This window comes from Agelaius phoeniceus, chromosome 24 (genome assembly GCF_051311805.1).
Source record: "Agelaius phoeniceus isolate bAgePho1 chromosome 24, bAgePho1.hap1, whole genome shotgun sequence".
Taxonomy (NCBI): Eukaryota; Metazoa; Chordata; class Aves; order Passeriformes; family Icteridae; genus Agelaius; species Agelaius phoeniceus.
The window spans coordinates 7,627,454-7,646,220 of NC_135288.1; the positions used below are offsets into that span (position 1 = coordinate 7,627,454).

Here is an 18,767-nt window from a genome sequence, read left to right on the forward strand (position 1 = left end):
TTCATGTTTTGAATAAAAACCAGTAGATAACTCTGAGAACAGTTTTGAAATGTCACTTCCAGCCAAGTTCACTCTGATTCAAAGGCCAGCTCAGCATATGTGAGGAGCAGTCAGCAAGTAATAAATGTGAGCAGAGCCGTGTGTGTTATCTCAGGGGAGAGGCTGGAGGAGGCAGGAGCAAACTGCCTTAATCCCTCAAGTGCTGCCTGCATTTAATTAGCTCCCAGTTGCTTGGGCAACTGGCACCCAGTGAATTTTGCTGCAGTGTTTTGGAAGTAGCTCTGGGCTGGGGTTTGTGTTTCAGAACCCACTGCCTGCCAGGACATCCTCACTGCTCTTCTTCCCCTGCTCCTGCTCACGTGCAGGGATGGGAACTTCACAGGCAGGAGCCTTCAAAGCTGAGCTTTTACAGGGGAAAAAAAAAAAAAACTTCAGTGCATCACATCCCTAATAAATCATGTAATTTGTTTTGCTGTCTTTGGCTGCTGAGGGATCACAGGTTTTCATTTGGAAGAACAAGGAGATATGGTAACCCCAGTTTGTTATTGTGGGAAGAAAAGAAGGTCTTGAAAGGCTTTCCTTGGCCAGAGGTGGATCAAACACTGCTCTGAACAGTTCATGGTGCTCTGCTCAGTCTGGTGTCTCCTCCACTACAGGCTGCAGGTTGCTTTATTAAACATTTCATGTTGTTTCAGAGCTGTTAGTGGTGTCTAACCTTAAAGCTTCACCTTGAAAATACAGTCAGGAGTTTCATATGGCTTCATTTCAGGAAAATAGCCTCCATTTGGAGACATGGCTTCTGTGATCTTCATTTGCATGTCATGGAGTATTAGTGTGTCATTATGAGAACTGGGAAGGTTTTCCTTTTTTTTTTTTTTCCCAATTTTATTTATATTTATTATGTGTGCAAGACCACAAACCCAAACTGCTGCCCGAGGAGCTGTGCCATGTCCTGGTTTTGCTGGTGCCAAGTGATGGGGTGTGGTGGTACCACAGCACGAACAAGGCCACCCATTTCCCGTGTAGCTTAGTGCTTATTTGCATTGGTTACTCTGTGCTTAATGGCTTAAGCTCTTACTCTGCAGCCTTGTTCTCTCAGCAGCTTACAAGATCAGCCCCAAATGCAGGATCCAGCTCGTGCTGCCCCAGCAGCTCCTGCCTGAGCCACCCTGCAGTTCAGAGCCCTGCCAGCAGAAATGATATTAATGTCTGAAGCGTGACCACAGCCAGAAGTTATTTCATGCAGTGTTAAAGTATTTCCTCTTGGTGTAGATTAGAAGCAGATTAATCACTCGGAGCATTTCTTAATATATTTTTTTTCCCCTCTTCTCATGGAAGATGGGGCCAGTGGTGAAGGCCCTTGCAGTGGGTAGTGAGCACTGATGGGGTCACTGCTGTAGCAGAGGTGTTGCTGTTTGAACCTAATTTTATAGAGTTGAAACACCCAATCTGTGAGAGCTGACAGCTGGCCCTTTTTAAAAAAATACTCTTAATACTTAATATGAAAAAATAGTGCTTAAAATGTGCTCAGGAAGTGGTCTGGTTGTAGCCCAGGAGCAGTGATGTGGCTGCAAAGAAGGTGAATTTGTCAGTTGTCTTTGAAACCATGTTCTCTTTTTTTAGAAGGAACCTTTGTGACTTCCAGAAAAGCAAACCAGACTGAGGGGAAAAGGCTGTGAAAGTCAGTGCAGTGAGCAGCCACTGGGGGCCCTGGGGCACTGGAAATTGGGGTTGGTGGGGTTGGGCAGCGTGGGCTCCTTTGGGAAGCTCACCTCGGGCAGAGCGATGTGTGAGAGACTCTGAGATGCAGCTCTGGGGTGAAAATATGTTGGAAGTCAAAGGCTGACATTGACAGCTTTGGTTTCTCTCACTTAAGGTCATGCAGGAGCTCATATGATCCCTGGAAACACAGACCCTCTTTGCAAATACCTTTTAACACGTGTTTGGAGCCCTTCAGCAGGAGCCTGGGGGATGAGGAGCTCTTGGGTAGGGCTGCTGCTGGCCAACTGCTTTTTCAGGGGGACTCCTTTGGCTGACAAGTTTGTGCTTACTCCTCCTCCTTGCACAGGACAGTGTCTGTTTGCTTTTCAAATCATTTTCCTGCTGCCTCATGGCAGAACCTGCTCGTGCAGCAGAGATTACAGATCAGAGGTCAGCCTTGCCCCAGCCAGGTTTTACTGCTTTAAATACTGGATATTTCTGTGTCTGAGGTTTTACTGCTTGAAATTCTGGGTGTTTCTGTGTTTGAGGATTTACTGCTCTAAATGCTGGGTATTTGTGTTTTCTGTGCGTGCAGGAAAGGAAGCCAGGTGTAATTGAATCCATCTCAGTTGTTAAGGCTCTGAGCTGATGAGGAACAGGCTGCAGCCAGGCTCTAATGTGAGACAGGGCTCAGGCCTGCATTTCACACATGAATAAGCACACTTAATCTCCTGATTAGAGCAGCCAGGCTCTGCCCTGGGCTGGGCAGCAGCTCTGACGTCTGCTCTGTCATTAACCAAAATAAGCTGCTCCTTGGAGAAATGAGACCAATGGCTGAAATTAAAGGCAGCTTCTCCAGACAGAAATATCATCTGTCTTCATGCTTATGCATCAAGTGTTTTAAAACAGTGGGCAAGAAAAAGCGTCCTCTTAATATCTCTTGCTCATCCTGATAACCTTGTGCCATCCTCTGCCCTTTGGCTGGGAGCAGGATTGCTCTGTTTCCTCTGGTAGGGAATTTTATGGAGCATTTCAGTGGCACAGCTTTAGTCTTACAGATAGGCTCTAAATCTCAGGATGCTGCTTTCTTTAGAGAGAAATAGCTTTAATTATAGGCACATTTCCCTGGGAGTGTCTGGCCAGGCAGCTCGTGGTGGAGCCCACCCTGCAGTTACTCTTCCCTTTTGAGAAGCTCAGATGCACAAGTGTGTCTGCAGTTAAATAAAACAGCTCATGTGGCTGAAGAGCAGAGGTTTTGCCTTTCCTGCTCAAAGGGGTTTTCCAAAAATAACCTGATCTAGTTCTCTTTGGGGTGATTTAAATAACTATAGTTTGAAGCTTTCTGGAGGATGAAAGGATTGCGGGGGGACAGCTGAGTGTTCAGCCATTTAAAAATGAAACATCCAGTGGGGGAAAGCTCAGCTAAAAACATGCAGGGAGGGACAGTTTGGTAGATATTTGTAGACATGTTCCAGAGATGGAGGCACCAAAATAAAATTTAGAATGGAAACTGGAATGAGTTGAGAGCTGGAGATGGGTCGCACTTGCAGGGCAGCAATGGGCTGGTTCTATAAACACACACAAAAGTGAGTGTGGTCAGTATCGTGCAGAATTCACTTTTGTCTTAAAATGAGTGACCTGCAGGCAGCAAAGGGTGATATCCTGGTGGCTTCAGTAACCAGGCATGCCATAAAACCAGGGCTGTTCTAAGAGGGACACGTGGTCCTGTTCCATGGAGGGATTCTTTCCTGTTACCATTGGCTTGGCTGTTACTGTGTGCCAGGAATTTCTCTTTATGCTTTGATTTCTTTGTTGGTATTTCCCAGATCTGAATTTACAGCACTTTGGAGTGTTTTTATTTCACCTATTTTAGTAACAATACTGCAGACTTCTCTTTTTTTGCCACAGACTTGCCTGTCAGGAAATCCATCTGCATGCTTTTTCAGGGTTTACCCTTGTTGCTTCTCAAAGTCTGTCTATCTGTTCAAAATAATCTGCTGTGTACAACAACAAGTTTTTGTTCGACTTTTTTTCCCCCCTGTTTTAAATGTTAAGCAACCTCATAATGCAGATGTTTTCATGGTTCCAAATGACTTCAGGTTCCCCAGAGAATTGTTTTTGTTTTAACAGCAGCTTCTGCAGGTCCTATGGGTCTGTTCTCCCCTAACAGGGGAGTTATCCTGCAGTATAGGAGGGAGTTATCCCACATTATCTGGTCATTTTTTAAAGTTCTGGTTTTTAATGGTGTGATGGGATGGCTGCTCCACAATGCTCAGCCCTGTGTTGTGGTAATCACTTCCATTAAGGCTGAATGACTTCAGAGCAGGGTAAATACACTGCTCATATTTATTGTCTGTTTGCTGCCATGTGTTGTGAGTACAGAGGCCATTAGAGCAGCTCTGGAATGACAGGAGGAGCTCGGAGCAGCCCCTTCAGGGCACGGATCAGTGCAGTGGGCTGGGAGTGAGGGCTGTGCCGCCCTCCTGCCCCTGCAGCTGGGCTCTCTCTGCTCCTGGGTCACCCCAGAGCCCCCTTGGGGATGGGCAGGAGCTGGGAAGGGTTTGGGGTGCTGTGTGTGTGTGTGTCACAGCCGGGTGACACCTGAGCAGCAGCCCCGTCCCTGTCCCTGTCCCAGTGAGTGTGCAGGCTGCCCTGCTGCTCCTGCCCTCCTCACCAGGCACTAATGGCACAGAAAGCCTGGCCAATTGATCTGCTCGTTTTGGCAGCGCAGAAACTTTCTAAGGCTGCATTGATTTTATGTTGCTGCTCTTGAGCCAGTGTGGAGAGAGAATGTGGCTTATTTGGGATGGCATTCCTTTCATGGCAGCCTGTGTGTGAAACTGTCTGAAGGCAGGTGGTGGCACTTCACTGCTGTGGATGTGGTGCAGAAAGTGCCCATCCATTTCTGGAGGAGGCAGGAGCTGATCTGTTCACTCCAACCCTCACTCCCAGCCCTTCAGTCTGCTCTGTGCTCAGAGCTGACTCCTGCAGAATTTCACTCCCAGTCCTCACTGAATTCCTGACCTCTCACAAATAGAAAGTTGTTCTGCTTGTCCTCCCTATGCCCATTAGAATAACACAAAGGGAGATGTTAATTCGCTGTCTTGGGTCCTTAAAAATCCTCAGGATTGCCTGGTATTCCCTGGCAGTTTCCTCCTGAGAGGTGGCTGCAGACACAGCAATAACCTGGCCCTGTTCTCTCCTAAGTGCTGGGGTGTTTGTGCAGTGGGAAATCTTGCTTTGCCTGTTCCTTTGAGCTGTGCAGCATCAGGGTTGTGTTGAATAGAGAGCCTTAGGATCCTCTTTGAGGTGTCAGCCTGCCTGTCTGGAGTGTCCCTGGAGTGTCTCACAGCCCCTGGCCCTGGTGATGCCACCATGCCCAGCCAGGGCTGCGGCAGCGTGGCTGGAATGTGCAGGGGAGCTGAGCCCTGGCTCAGAAACGTGAGATCTGCTGTTGGCTGTGCTCGGGTCAGGCTGGGTAAACAGCAGAGGGGCAGGGGAGGTCAGTGCCTGTCACGGGAAACACCTGGGGCTGAGTGCCTGCAGTGGCAGAGACCTCCCAGCCCCGAGGGCTGGTGGAGCAGGGCTGCCCCTGCCCTGGGGACGGTGGGCACACAGCACAAGGGAGCAAACCCCCTTCAATTCATGCACTGGCAGGGCTCACAGGGCTGGGGAATGGAAAATGGAACTCACCCTGAGCAGTGCTGGCCACAGCCTGCCAGGGCTGGGTTTGTGTTATGAACTCCAAACAGGAGATAAGGGAAACACCTGATAAGAGGCACATCAATCACCAGAGAGACTCCTCAGGGCTTTTTAAGACTTGAAGCAAATCTTTTTTCCCAGGAGGGTCCCAGACTTGTCCCATTCCAGAATAGGCAGTGGGACCCCTTCAGCACCCACTGGGCACCAGTAGGATTGGCACAGAGCAGGAAAATGAACATTTTTACTGACTGGGGCATTCATGTTCTGGGGAAAATTCTGTGTGTGTGTCTGTGTACTGCTGGCAGGGAGAGATCTGTGTTCTGGCTCTGTGTGTGGTGGTTGGTTGGAAAATTCTGTAGGTAAACCCAGCAGGATCTGGATTTTCAACGTTGGGGTGAGTGTCTTTAGTACAATCTCACCCCAACAGTGAAAAATTGTCTAAGAACCGTGGGGTAAAACTCTTACTGTATTTCCTCTTCCTTTTTTCTTACTTTTGCCCCCTTTTCCCTGCCCTCCTCTGCTGGTGTCTGAGCCTGCCCTCAGCCTGCCCTGCTGGGTGTGCTGCTGGGAGATGATGATGGACCCTGGAGTGGGGAATATTCTGAGGGATGTCCCACATGAGCTCCTCATGCACTTGGTCCCTCTGAGTATCTGCAGCTCCCATTTGCCGTGGCGAGCAGGAGATAGGGGAGGAATGTGGGAGGAAGTTGATAACAGATGTTCCCAGTCTCCCCTGAGAGCTGGAGGTTAAAGGTGTGTGGCTGCCCCGCAGCTAATGAGCTTTAGCAGGGTGGAAATGCCCAAATTCCCCTGCTCTGAGCTGGGTGTGAGGGCCTGAGCTCCTGGATTCCTGGGGTTCAGCTCTGCTTCCATTCTAATTTGTGTCATTTTCCACAAATTATCTCAGGGCTTTTCTTAAAGGAGTTCTTAAAACCTTATAAATATATGGGGAAACCTTTATGGGCTGTTTTCTCTGTTTCCTTTTTGTTTTTGGTTTTATTTTTTGGGTTTTAATCCCTTGCACTTAAACTGAGTTAAAATTCTCCCTTGACATCAAAATTAGAAAAAGCTCTGTGGCAGGAACTCTAGCAGTGGCAGCACATAGTTCCTTTAATCTGGCATTTGCTGAAAACAGTGCCTTTTTATCTGGCAATATGAGACTAAAGGCTTACAGAAGAATGGTCCTGTTGTGTTTATTAAGACTGGTAACACATGACCAAACAAATCCTGTTAAAAGATTTATCTGTCTAGCTTAAATAAGAAAAAAGAACTCTTCTCCATATTTTTAGCTGCCCTGCATTCTGAGATGCCTTCCTGTTACAGTCCCGTAGCATTTCTGGTGGAGTTGCTTTCACGTTGTCTTTAAAACCTGACTCTTTAATTCTGGTTAAGAGGTTTAAGTGCTTAACGTGCAGAGTGGTGCTCTATGTGCCTTTTGCTCTGGCAGGGGTTTCCAGGTGTGTGACCTGCTGTGGAGCAGGTCACTTGTGGGGGCAGCAATGTCCTCCTCTCCAGGCTGGGACTGGAGTGTGACAAGGGTTTTGTGGCTGTAAAAAGAGTCGAAACTTTAATTGGAACTAGATTGAAAATGCTGGGGGGTGGGTGTGGGGAAATGAACCAGGTGAATATGGGGTAATGATCAGTTGAAAATAATGGTTATGAACTTCTGCACTTGAGATTATTAGATGAAGTTAAAAGTTAAATCGTGCCTGCTGGATTTCTCCAAAATCCTGGTGGGAAATTCTTGCTTCCTCATCACTGGAAACCTGAGCATTTTAACAGGAATATCAACATCTGAATATGATGGGATGTGGTCAGTATCTGCATTTTCTGCTCCAAAGCAGAGAACAGGAGACTTTAGTGAGTAACTCTGCAAACACATTTTTGGCTCGTGTTTGATCTCTGAACAATTCAGGATAAAAAAGACCTTGCAAGTCTGACAGCAGAGTGGGTGGAGATCAAGAAAGTTATCCCAGAGTGCATTTAATAAACTTATTGAAATGGCCAGATCCTGAGGCTCCAGTTAGAAAACAACACCAAAAAGGTCTTGGGGTGTGATTGCAGTGAAATAAACTGCAGTCTTTCCTCAGGTTTTTCAACTTGCATTGAGCAAATAAAGGACAGGGGCTGTTCTCCCTCTTCTTTGTATGGCACACTGAGCTGTTGTGATGTGATGGTTCCCTTTGAGCTTCCATGGCTTGTTCCTGGGATGGATTCCCCGTGGGGGAGAGCGAATTACCCAAGGCAGTGATTGCCCTGCAGCCCCTGGTGCTGTGCCCAGGCTGGGCTGGGGCGAGGGAGAGGAGCAGCTGCTTGGAGAACCAGCAGCTGCCAGGGAAAATGCCCAGAAAGCCAAGGGCCAGAGCTTGGCCAGCCCCACTGCAGATTTTAGCACTGCCCTAATCCCAAATCCAGCATCTGTGTGATTGCTGCCCAGGGGTGTGTGAGCCCAGGCTACTGCAGGGAGCAGAGAAAGCTCCCAGTGCTTCTGTGGTTTCTGGCATGGTGCTTTGGGCTCCTTTGTCCATTCCTCATTGCACAGAGAGTGGCACAAATGCTCATTCCTCATTGCACAGAGAGTGGCACAAGTGTTCCATTCCTCTTTGCACACAGAGAGTGGCACAAATGCTCATTCCTCGTTGCACAGAGAGTGGCACAAATGCTCATTCCTCATTGCACAGAGAGTGGCACAAATGCTCATTCCCCATTGCACAGAGAGTGGCACAAATGCTCATTCCTCTTTGCACACAGAGAGTGGCACAAATGCTCATTCCTCGTTGCACAGAGAGTGGCACAAATGCTCATTCCTCGTTGCACAGAGAGTGGCACAAGTGTTCCATTCCTCATTGCACAGAGAGTGGCACAAGTGCTCAGCCCACTCAGCAGCTGGAATGGTGAGTGGTGTTGAGTCAGCAGAGGAGTTTTCCTAGGGCTCACATTTTGGTAAAGAGTGATCAGGCAGCTTCCTGTTCTGTGGTGGGTGACGAAGGAATGTGTGAGATGTGGATTTTTCCTGGTACAGCTCACTCTGAAAGTTGTGGAGTGCTTTATTCCTAGACAAAAGTAGTCAGTGCTTCATGGTGATGTTAGTTTAATCCTGCCAAATCTTTTGAAGTTGAGTATTTGGAGTGAAATCGACTTGGAAATGTGATATATTTATGTAGGAGAGCAGTGGCTGTGAAAATTATTTTTTATGGGATCCCTGAAATGGGAGCTGGGAGGAAAGTGGCCATTGGAGTGGAAATTTCACAGCTGAACAGGCTGAGCAAAGTGTGGCACACACTGCCTCTTGCACAGCCTTCCAGTAAATGAAATAATCTGAACGTGGTGTTTGTTTATTCAGCATTACTCCTCTGTGCAGAACCGTGTTGTGCAAAGAAAATAAACCCAGGAAAAGGATCCCCATAGCAATTGTAATGCAAGCACTGCAGGCTGGTGTGGAGTGCTTCACCCAGCAGGCTCCCAGGGTCTGCTGTGCTGGCAGCCTCAGGACAGGCCCCACTGCTGCAAACTGCTGCACTTGGCATTTGCTTTCTAATGAAAGTTTAGCAAGGAGCAGCCTGCTCTGGAATTGGGGCTTTCTCAGAGCTGTTTGCACAGCTCTGGCTCCTTGAGACTTACACAGTACGAGGTGGAGCTCAGAGTGTTTCAGATGCAGGTAAAATAGGGATGCATTATCTGTCAGCTACTAATCAACTTTTTTATTTGTCCTTAAGACAGGAACTTTAAAATCATTTTTCCTTGAAGCTTAGAGGTGTGGGGAAGTTGCCACCTTCTTAGCTCTTCATCCTGAGGCTTCAAGGAGAAGCCCTGGAGCTGGCCAGGTTTTAAACTTGCTCCTTCTGTCATTTACTACCCATCCTCAATAATGAAATGGTGACTGATGGGGATTTTTTAAACTGGAGGTGATTTAAAGGAAAAAAAAAATGGACATTTTGCACTTGCCAGTCCAAGGAAGGTGCTTGTGCTGCAGCTGTGCCACAAGAGGGGTGTGATCCTTTCACTGAGGTGATCTTTGTATGAGCAGCAATAGGAAAAACCCCAAGCTTTGCTGCTGGGGAATTCCCTCCCCTCTGGAACTGTAGGAGTTTTGTCCCTGAATCCCTGCAGGCTCTCAGCATTCCCTGGCAGGTCTCTGAGGTGTTCTCCCCTGCCATCAGTTCCATCACATGCCCTGGGAGCTGTCAGAGCTGCTGGGGGCACAGCAAACAGCATCATTTCCTCCCCTGCCTTCACTTCCTCCCCTGCCTTCACTTCCTCCCCTGCCTCCACTTCCTCCCCTGCCTTCACTTCCTCCCCTGCCTTCACTTCCTCCCCTGCCCTCATTTCCTTTCTGAGGCCAGGCACAGCCTCACAGCAGCAGCAGCAATTTGTCTCTTCTGTTTGTCCCTCTTTTCTGTTTGTCCCTCTCTTCTGTTTGTCTCCTCTGCTGCTCCCTCTGCTCCAGGAGCAGCAGGGACAGGAACACTGAGGGCTGAGATCTCTGTAGGACTGAAGGAATTTCCAGTGCACAGGATCAGGGACTCCTCAGCTGACTTCTCAAAAATCAAACCAGCCTTTTCCCCTCTCTGATGTGGTTTCAAAAGCCTAATGCATGAGCAATCAATGTTCTCAGGTCCCTGCCTTTCAGACACCCTACACCGTGGGCTCATTCTGAGTTGCACCATGTAGTAGCTTCCTGGAAACTGAGGAACTGGATGTGGGCAGATTCAGCATTATTGGTGAATTAGGGGAAAAAAAAGATAATTTACCTTTTGTGAGTTGAATGCCTCCTTTTTGAAATATCCTCCTTTCATGAAAGGTCCTGTTTTTATATATGGAAAAGCAGATTTTGTTAGTGCTGTTGTAACTCCTGTGGTTTGGTTCGATTTCAATTAATTAATTCCTGTAATCTGTGGATTACAGGTTAGCTCTATTTTTGGCAAAGCAGGATAGGGGCAGGACTTGCTAACAGATTGCCCTGGCCGTGGCAGATGGCATCCCTTACCCTGCACCAGCTTTGTAGGGCATGGCTTGTGAGTGGTGCTGAGATGTGAAACAACGCTGCCATTTGCTCAACTCCCTCATTTGCTTCCAGAGGAGAGCTGGGGACTCTTCCTCTTTGCACTTGTCCTCTCTTCAGTGTTTGATGGGATTTGTTTTTGGCACTGGCATGCTCCCTGTTAGCTCCAGCTGTAAAGTGGTACCTGTTCTCAGTGGGCACTGCCCATCCCAGAAGTTATGATGTGTTTGCAGCCAGCTGAAGAATTTTTTTAAGGAATTGAGGGATCTTTTTTGAGGATGGAGCAGGCTTCAAACATTTCACAGAAATGGTAACTTCAGTGTCTGGAAGTCTTCAAAAGGCCTCTTTGTATTTTACTGCTTGTGCTTTCCACACCGAATTGCTTTAGGATGTGGGGTTTTGTTGGGTTTAAATTTTTATCTTAAGGAATTGAAGGAATTTGGAATACTAACATGGGCTTTTTCCCTCTTTTCTCTCCCCTCACCTCCTCAAGAACCTTTTTAAAACGCCGGGGTTGCTGGAGTGGTTGAATTTTTCCTGGCTTTGCGTGAGAAATTCAGAAGACTGAAGCCCAGGCTCACTGTCTACCTTTCACGGAGGCCCAGCCGTGAGAGGACAGAAGAAGGCACGTGGCGAATCATGACGGCGGACAAGGAGAAGGACAAAGAGAAGGAGAAGGACAGGGACAGGGACCGGGAGCGGGACAAGGAGCGCGACAAGCGGGACAAGGCGCGCGAGAGCGAGAGCTCGCGGCCCCGGCGCAGCTGCACCCTGGAGGGAGGCGCCAAGAACTACGCGGAGAGCGAGCACAGCGAGGACGAGGACAACGACAACAACAGTGCCACCACCGAGGAGTTGGCCAAGAAGAGCAAGAAGAAACCCCCCAAGAAGAAGTCGCGCTACGAGAGAACCGACAACGGCGAGATCACGTCCTTCATCACCGAGGATGACGTGGTGTACAGGCCTGGAGGTAAGGGGCAGCCTGAGGTGACATCATGCTCCAATGGCATCATCCTAAAGCTGCATTGTCCTAAAGTGACATCATGCTTAAATGGCATCATCCTAAAGCTGCATTGTCCTAAAGTGACATCATGCTTAAATGACATCATTTTCAAATTGCATTGGTCTCATTTGGTGCTGGCTCTGGTGGCCCAGGGCTGCTCAGGGTGCTCCTGGGAGCTGGAGTTATCCCTGTCCAGGGGACTCAGGGTGCTTATCCCTGTCCAGGGCTGCTCAGTGTGCTCCTGGGAGTTTGGAATTATCCCATCCTGGGGGTCTCAGTGTGCTCCTGGGAGCTGGAGTTATCCCTGTCCAGGGGACTCAGGGTGCTTATCCCTGTCCAGGGCTGCTCAGTGTGCTCCTGGGAGCTGGAATCACCCCTGTCCTGGGTGCTGCTCTTGGGAGCTGGAATCACCCCTGTCCTGGGTGCTGCTCTTGGGAGCTGGAATTACCCCATTCTGGGGGGCTGGCTCAGTGTGCTCCTGGGAACTGGAATCACCCCTGTCTTGGGTGCTGCTCCTGGGAGCTGGAATTACCCCATCCTGGTGGGCTCAGTGTGCTCCTGGGAGCTGGAATCACCCCTGTCCTGCGTGCTACCCCTGGGAGTTTGGAATTACCCCTTTTCTGGTGGCTCAGTGTGCTCCTGGGGACTGGAATTAGCCCATCCTGGGGAGGCTGCAGCCTTGCCCTTGCAGACACATGTGGGTGTGCAGGGAGAGCTCCTGGCTGCATCAGCATGCACTGAGTGCCATCCTCCTCCTCCCACAGGAGCCCTGGGCACTCTGGTTTGCTCTTAGCTGGACCAGTGTTAGTCAGAACAGCTTCTCTCTGAAATGCCTCAGCTTCAGTTTCAGCTGATTTCATCCATCACTGCAAAGGAGCTGCTTTTGCCATGGTGTCAGGAATATTTGTTTTCCAGCAGGGGCAGCTGGGAGCCTGCGGAAGCGTCAGCTTTGGTGGCAATCTTATTTTCAGTGTCAGAGGAAGAAAAATAATTCAGAATCTGTTGAGAACAGCTGTTGTGTGGGCCCAGGAGTACAATGTGATACACTGGCTTTATTGCAAAAAGGTTTTGCTTAAAATGAAGATGGGAAATCAGTTTGTGGTGTCAATTTTATTCTGTAGGAGGATGGGGCAGTGGCTGTGGCTGATCCAGGGAAAGAGCAAGGAGATCCATACTGTTGGTGATAGTGGGGATATTTTGTAGCTGTTCTGTAACTTAAACCCCTGCTTATGAAATTTTACATTTTGTTAATAGTAATCAGCAGAAGAGATGTACCCTGGCATTGAAACTTTTCTGTTGTGTTGGCTCTATGTGCTGTTGGAAAACTTGTCTTGGAAACTGCTGAGAGTGAAGAGAACAAACATGAGCTCAGCCCTGGAGGGACCTGAGCATGGCTGGGACCTGAACTGAATATACCCATTTTTAAATTAGATTTTAAAGGGAATTTCTTGTCAGGAGTGAGATCTTGACTCCACATCCCTGTGCTGGGGCTGTTCTAAACCAATGTGAGCATCCATTGCAGAAGGAGCTCTTCCAGCTCCTTGCATACAGGGAGATGTATTTGTGGTTAAGGGTGAAAATTACAGAAATTCTAAGAGGGATTAGAGAGTTTAAATTAATGAGACACAGCAAGGATTACAGAGATGAAAATTAAAGGTGTGTGCAGAAGGGATAGCCATCTTCAGCTTCCATCTTCTGGGCTTTAAGGAGGGGAAATCCTTTCCAATCATTTGATTCTTTCTCTTAAGTGCTCTCGTCTGACGTGGATGAAAGTTCAAGGTCTGCATTTCTTGGTTAAAATCTCATTCAGTGTTTACCCCATTGCTGTAGAGTACTTAATCCAGCACTTAATTCTGCTTTTTTTCCTGTGCTGAGCTCAGCAGCTGTATGGGAGTAATAGCAAATAAACTGTAAATAAACAGATAATCAAGATCATTGAATTTTTTTCGAGGGAAAGGTTTCACTGTATTGTTACCATGTAAATACTGCTCTTATTAATTTGCATAGATATAATGAATGCTGCACAGCTTTAAATAATGTATTAAAAAGAATTGAGCAGGGCTTAGACAACACTATGCAATTAATCTTCTCTACTTTGCTGGAAATCACACAGGCCTAGCCTAAAAGCTTGTTGGCCCAGTTCCCCATCTGTCCTCTCAGTTTCCACACCCTCCCTCCCATTTCCTTCCAAATCTGCTCTCTGGGGTTTTCCTTCTTCTTTCCCTTGCAGTTCTCACCTTGCTGTTGTCACTTTGCCTGTTGGAGTAGCATTAATTTCTGTTGCACAGTGTGTATTCAAATTTGCTTTAGGCTTCCTTAGCCCAGGGAGATGGCAATGAAAGAGAGTTGTGCTAAAACTGAGAGTTGTTTTTTTTTTCTCCTCTTGGATTTCACTTAGATCATTTAATGCTGATTTTCCTTCCATTTCCCACGCAGACTGATCCCTTCTATGTCCCTGGCTTCTGCCAAAATCCACCTGAGGAAGGGCTGTGATTGAATTAAGGCCACAGGATCGGTGCTGAGGATATTGTGGTGATATTGCTAAGGATATTGTGGTGCTGTGGTGGCACCGGGAGCGCTGGGTTAGATCTGCCTTGGTTTGGCAGAGCAGGTGACTGTCACCTGCAGCTGGGGACAGCATTGCTTGCTCTGCCTTGCAGAGCCATTTAAAAGGATCTGCAGGAATTCAAGGATTTGTGGGGCTCTGTTTCTGCAGGGACATCAGTGGCTGCACAAGCAGCAGGAGCTGAGGCAGGGGAAAGCAGCAACCCCTGGGGCTGGGCTCTGCTCATCAGTGGCACAGCTGATCTCCCTCCCCTGGACACCTCTGTGTGCTGGGCTCTGCTCATCAGTGGCACAGCTGATCTTCCTCCCCTGGACACCTCTGTGTGCTGGGCTCTGCTCATCAGTGGCACAGCTGAGCTCCCTCCCCTGGACACGTCCCTGTGCTGGGCTCTGCTCATCAGTGGCACAGCTGAGCTCCCTCCCCTGGACACGTCCCTGTGCTGGGCTCTGCTCATCAGTGGCACAGCTGAGCTCCCTCCCCTGGACCCTCTGTGTGCTGGGCTCTGCTCATCAGTGGCACAGCTGAGCTCCCTCCCCTGGACACCTCTGTGTGCTGGGCTCTGCTCATCAGTGGCACAGCTGAGCTCCCTCCCCTGGACACCTCCGTGTGCTGGGCTCTGCTCTCTGTCTGACCAGCAAGGGCACGGGAGGGGTCACTAGCAGGGAAATGGGGAATGCTGATGGTTTGTTTGCTTGAGGGTACACAATAAAGCCCATGCCCATGCTGATGAGGCACTGTGTGGGTCACGCTTTAGGGCAGTTAAGGAGCCCCACTTGGTGTCTGTGGTGGGCTTGGGAGCAGCAGAGCTGTCTCTGAGCTCTCTTGGTGTGCTTGAGGCTGTTCAGAATAAATCAACGAGGTCCTGCAGTCCTGTGGTGCAGTTCTGGTGCTGTTTGTCCATGAAGAGCTTTGGGAGAGGTGGGATTTCACACGGGCATTTGTGAGACATCACTGAGGAGCACTGGGACAAGTCTGGCAAAGTTTCCTGTGGCCCTAAAAGGGCAGGGAAAGCCTGTTAGGAGTGGCACACGTGCAGCAAAGCTTATCTGTGCTAGAGGAGGAGTTTCAGACTATCTGGTTATTGAATGAATTTCTTTTATCAGCCTGGATTCTTGTTCCCACCCCTCCTCCCTTTTCATGTGTTTAATTGAAAAAACAACTCCAAGGCAGGAGGAGCCCCTGGCAGGAGGTGGGGCTGAGCAGCCACGGGGTCTTTGCTGGCTGTGTGGCATTTCTGGGGACACAACTTGGTGTAAAAAGGTGTTTGCATTGTACAGATCTGTTAATGAAGCATGTGTGGGTGCACCTTACAAGGAGAACTGTGCAGTGTTGTGGACATGCTTGAAAAGTGCAGGAAAATAATTGGTGTGGGAAATGATGTAGCTGGGGGCCTGAGCTGCAGAACAGTTGCTTTTATGAAATTGGGAACTGCAGAGTACAATTAGCTGTCATTAATTTTGTTGAATAGAAATATGTTCCATTTATTGTACAATCAGGAGCCAGGCTTGAATGAGTTTAAATAGATGAAATCTAAATTATACTGACAGTCCATTAAACAGCAGCAAAACCCCTTAAAGAAAATGGATTCACTATGATACCGGTTTATAATAAAATCATTTGCCAAATAAGAACTACAGTCCAGGCACTGGGAATACTCCTGTGAGCTTCAAATGAACACAGTAAATTGGTTGAGCCATTTATTGCAGAGAGGGCTCCAGCTCCTGTTCCCTGACAAGGAGCCAGCAGTGCTGCCTGAAATCTGCTCAGCAGGAAGTGCCCCTGAAAGATCAGCCTGGCAATTTGTGTGTTGTGAGGCACGTGGGGAGGAGAGGCTGGCACAGCCCCTGCCTGTGAGGGGGGATAAACATCTACCTGTGAGTGGGGATAAACATCTCCTGCCTGTGAGTGGGGATAAACATCTACCTGTGAGTGGGGATAAACATCTACCTGTGAGTGGGGATAAACATCTACCTGTGAGTGGGGATAAACATCTACCTGTGAGTGGGGATAAACATCTACCTGTGAGTGGGGACAGACAGCCCCTGGCTGTGAGTGGGGATAAACATCTACCTGTGAGTGGGGATAAACATCTACCTGTGAGTGGGGACAGACATCTCCTGCCTGTGAGTGGGGACAGACAGCCCCTGCCTGTGAGTGGGGACAGACAGCCCCTGGCTGTGGGTGCCCAGCCCCTGGCTGTGGGTGCCCAGCCCCTGGCTGTGGGTGCCCAGCCCCTGGCTGTGGGTGGGGACAGACAGCCCCTGCCTGTGAGTAGGGACAGACAGCCCCTGCCTGTGAGTGGGGACAGACAGCCCCTGGCTGTGAGTGGGGACAGACAGCCCCTGCCTGTGGGTGGGGATAAACATCTACCTGTGAGTGGGGATAAACATCTACCTGTGAGTGGGGACAGACAGCCCCTGGCTGTGAGTGGGGACAGACAGCCCCTGCCTGTGAGTGGGGACAGACAGCCCCTGCCTGTGAGTGGGGACAGACAGCTCCTCCCTGCCTGTGGGTGCCCAGCCCCTGCCTGTGGGTGCCCAGCCCCTGCCTGTGGGTGCCCAGCCCCTGCCTGTGGGTGCCCAGCCCCTGCTGTGGGTGCCCAGCCCCTGCCTGTGGGTGCCCAGCCCCTGCCTGTCCGTGGGGACGCTGCTGGAGCCCCAGCCTGTGTTTGGCACTGCCACCCCCCTGGCTGCCCTGTGGGTTTGTCACTGAGCCCCTTCCCAATGCATTGCTGCTGCTGCTGCTGCTGCTGCAGGTTTGTCTCCATCCAGTGCTGACCTTTGTGTGCAAGGGTTTGGCTCTTCTCCTGAGCCTGGGGTGCAGGCAAGTTCACAGTTCAGCCTTTAAACCCACCGAGTGCTGGAAATGTTGATTCTGATCCTTTGGGAGGTACCTCTTGCTCATTAATGATCTGTGACTGCTGGCACCCTGCTCCTGATCCCATTTAACTGTTCTGGGGGGGCTGGCATTTAACCCTATTCACATTTAACTGTTCGGGGGGGGCTGGCATTTAACCCTGTTCACATTTAACTGTTCTGGGGGTGCTGAGGGGGGCTGGCATTTAACCCTATTCACATTTAACTGTTCTGGGGGGGCTGGCATTTAACCCTATTCACATTTAACTGTTCTGGGGGGGCTGGCATTTAACCCTATTCACATTTAACTGTTCTGGGGGTGCTCAGGGGGGCTGGCATTTAACCTGGAGCACCCAGGAGGGTCCTGGGCCTCCCACCAGCTCTGTCTCAGAGCAGTTTCTGCAGAAAGGGCCAGGTCAGGGACTGGCACAGGGCTCTGGGACCACTGAGCCTTTTCATTTCAGGCACCAGGATGGAGGAATGTAAATATGCCTTAGTTCAGGAGTGTAAATATCCTTCCACTGCTGCTCCCACTGCTTGAGCTCAGGGTTTATCCATGTCTGTACACACATGCAGAGAGTGAGCTGTGGCTGTAAATATTCCTTAATTCAGGAGTGTAAATGTCCTTCCCCTGCTGGTCCCACAGCCTGATTTCAGGGTTTATCCATGTCTGTACACACGTGCAGAGGGAGCTGTGGCTGGTGAGGCCTGATGGGGAGGGATTGTGGAGAATTCCTTGACAAAGGCTTTCCAGGAATATCCTCCCTGTGGAAGCGTGTGCTGTGCACAGAGCCCGTGGCTTTGTTCCTTGGATGATGGAAGTGTTGACTCATTAGGTGAAACATGAAAGGATTTAATTGTGAGGATGGCTGCTACAAAAACTGCAGCGTTTAGGCTGCTAAAGGTTCAGAAAATGGGGCTGGTTGGGGTGGTTTTCCAGGAGAATTTTTACATCCGTGCATTGAAGCTCTAATTTAAAAGCAGCTTTTAGTGTGGGAATATTAATGTAACCCTTCAGAAGTAGGGCACATCTGGTGAGGATCACAAGCCCAAAGGCAGAATGACTCTGTGCCATGTGTCAGGGAAATGCTTCATCTCCAGTGGGACGTTTGACACGAGATAGGGAAGTGAGCAATGCACTCCTGGCTCAGGCTGGCAGGGAATGCAGGGGCTCTGCAGGGCACTCAGCATTTCCTTACTCTGTTCTGCAAAGCTTATGGAAAACCTTTTAAATTTTATTTTTAAATTTTATTTTTATTTTTAATTTTATTTTTATTTTATTTTTTATTTTTATTTTTAATTTTATTTTTATTTTATTTTTTATTTTTAATTTTATTTTTAATTTTATTTTTAATTTTATTTTTAATTTTATTTTTATTTTTATTTTTATTTTTTATTTTTTATTTTTATTTTTTATTTTTTATTTTTTATTTTTTATTTTTATTTTTTATTTTTATTTTTGTTAATTTCCTTGCAGAGCACTTGCTGGTTTGTCATTGCTAAACTCAGTGGTTGAACACATCAGATGTTGAACTTGTCCGAGTTTTGGGTGGCTGATGTGAGTGCCTCTGTAAATATTCTCCTTTTCTGGGGGGCATCTTCCGAGTTCCTGCCATCCCCAGCATTGCTGTGCACCTGGATAAACTTGTTTTTATTATCTGCCTGGCCTCTGGTGCTTTGGAGCCTTGTAAGTGGATGTCATCATCGTTTTGGGCTTGGCAGGCAGCCAGCAGTGCCTCCCTCGGTGCAACCCAGAGTGAGATTTTATCCACAGGAGATGCCACAGCCCCTCACTCTGTGCCAGCCATTTCACAGGGATGCTGGCTCTGCCTGATCAGCCTCTGGAAAATGAGGCTTGCACAGCCCACATACCAAGGGGAAAAAATAAAATAAAGATCTTGCAAGTTGTGGTGCTCTGTGTGTGTGTGTGTGTGTGTG

General features: G+C 48.6%; 1 protein-coding gene across 4 annotated transcripts in view; it reads left to right on the plus strand.

Annotated features, from left to right (window-relative positions):
- Window positions 1-18,767, plus strand: part of RERE (arginine-glutamic acid dipeptide repeats) — a 166,826-nt gene that overhangs the window by 42,666 nt on the left and 105,393 nt on the right. For all 4 annotated transcript variants that reach the window (XM_077190089.1, XM_077190091.1, XM_077190090.1 and 1 more), the window contains exon 2: window positions 10,899-11,375. In XM_077190089.1, coding sequence (XP_077046204.1) covers window positions 11,045-11,375 — 331 coding nt within the window. In that variant the 5' untranslated portion in view covers window positions 10,899-11,044. The remainder of the gene's footprint in view (window positions 1-10,898; window positions 11,376-18,767) is intronic.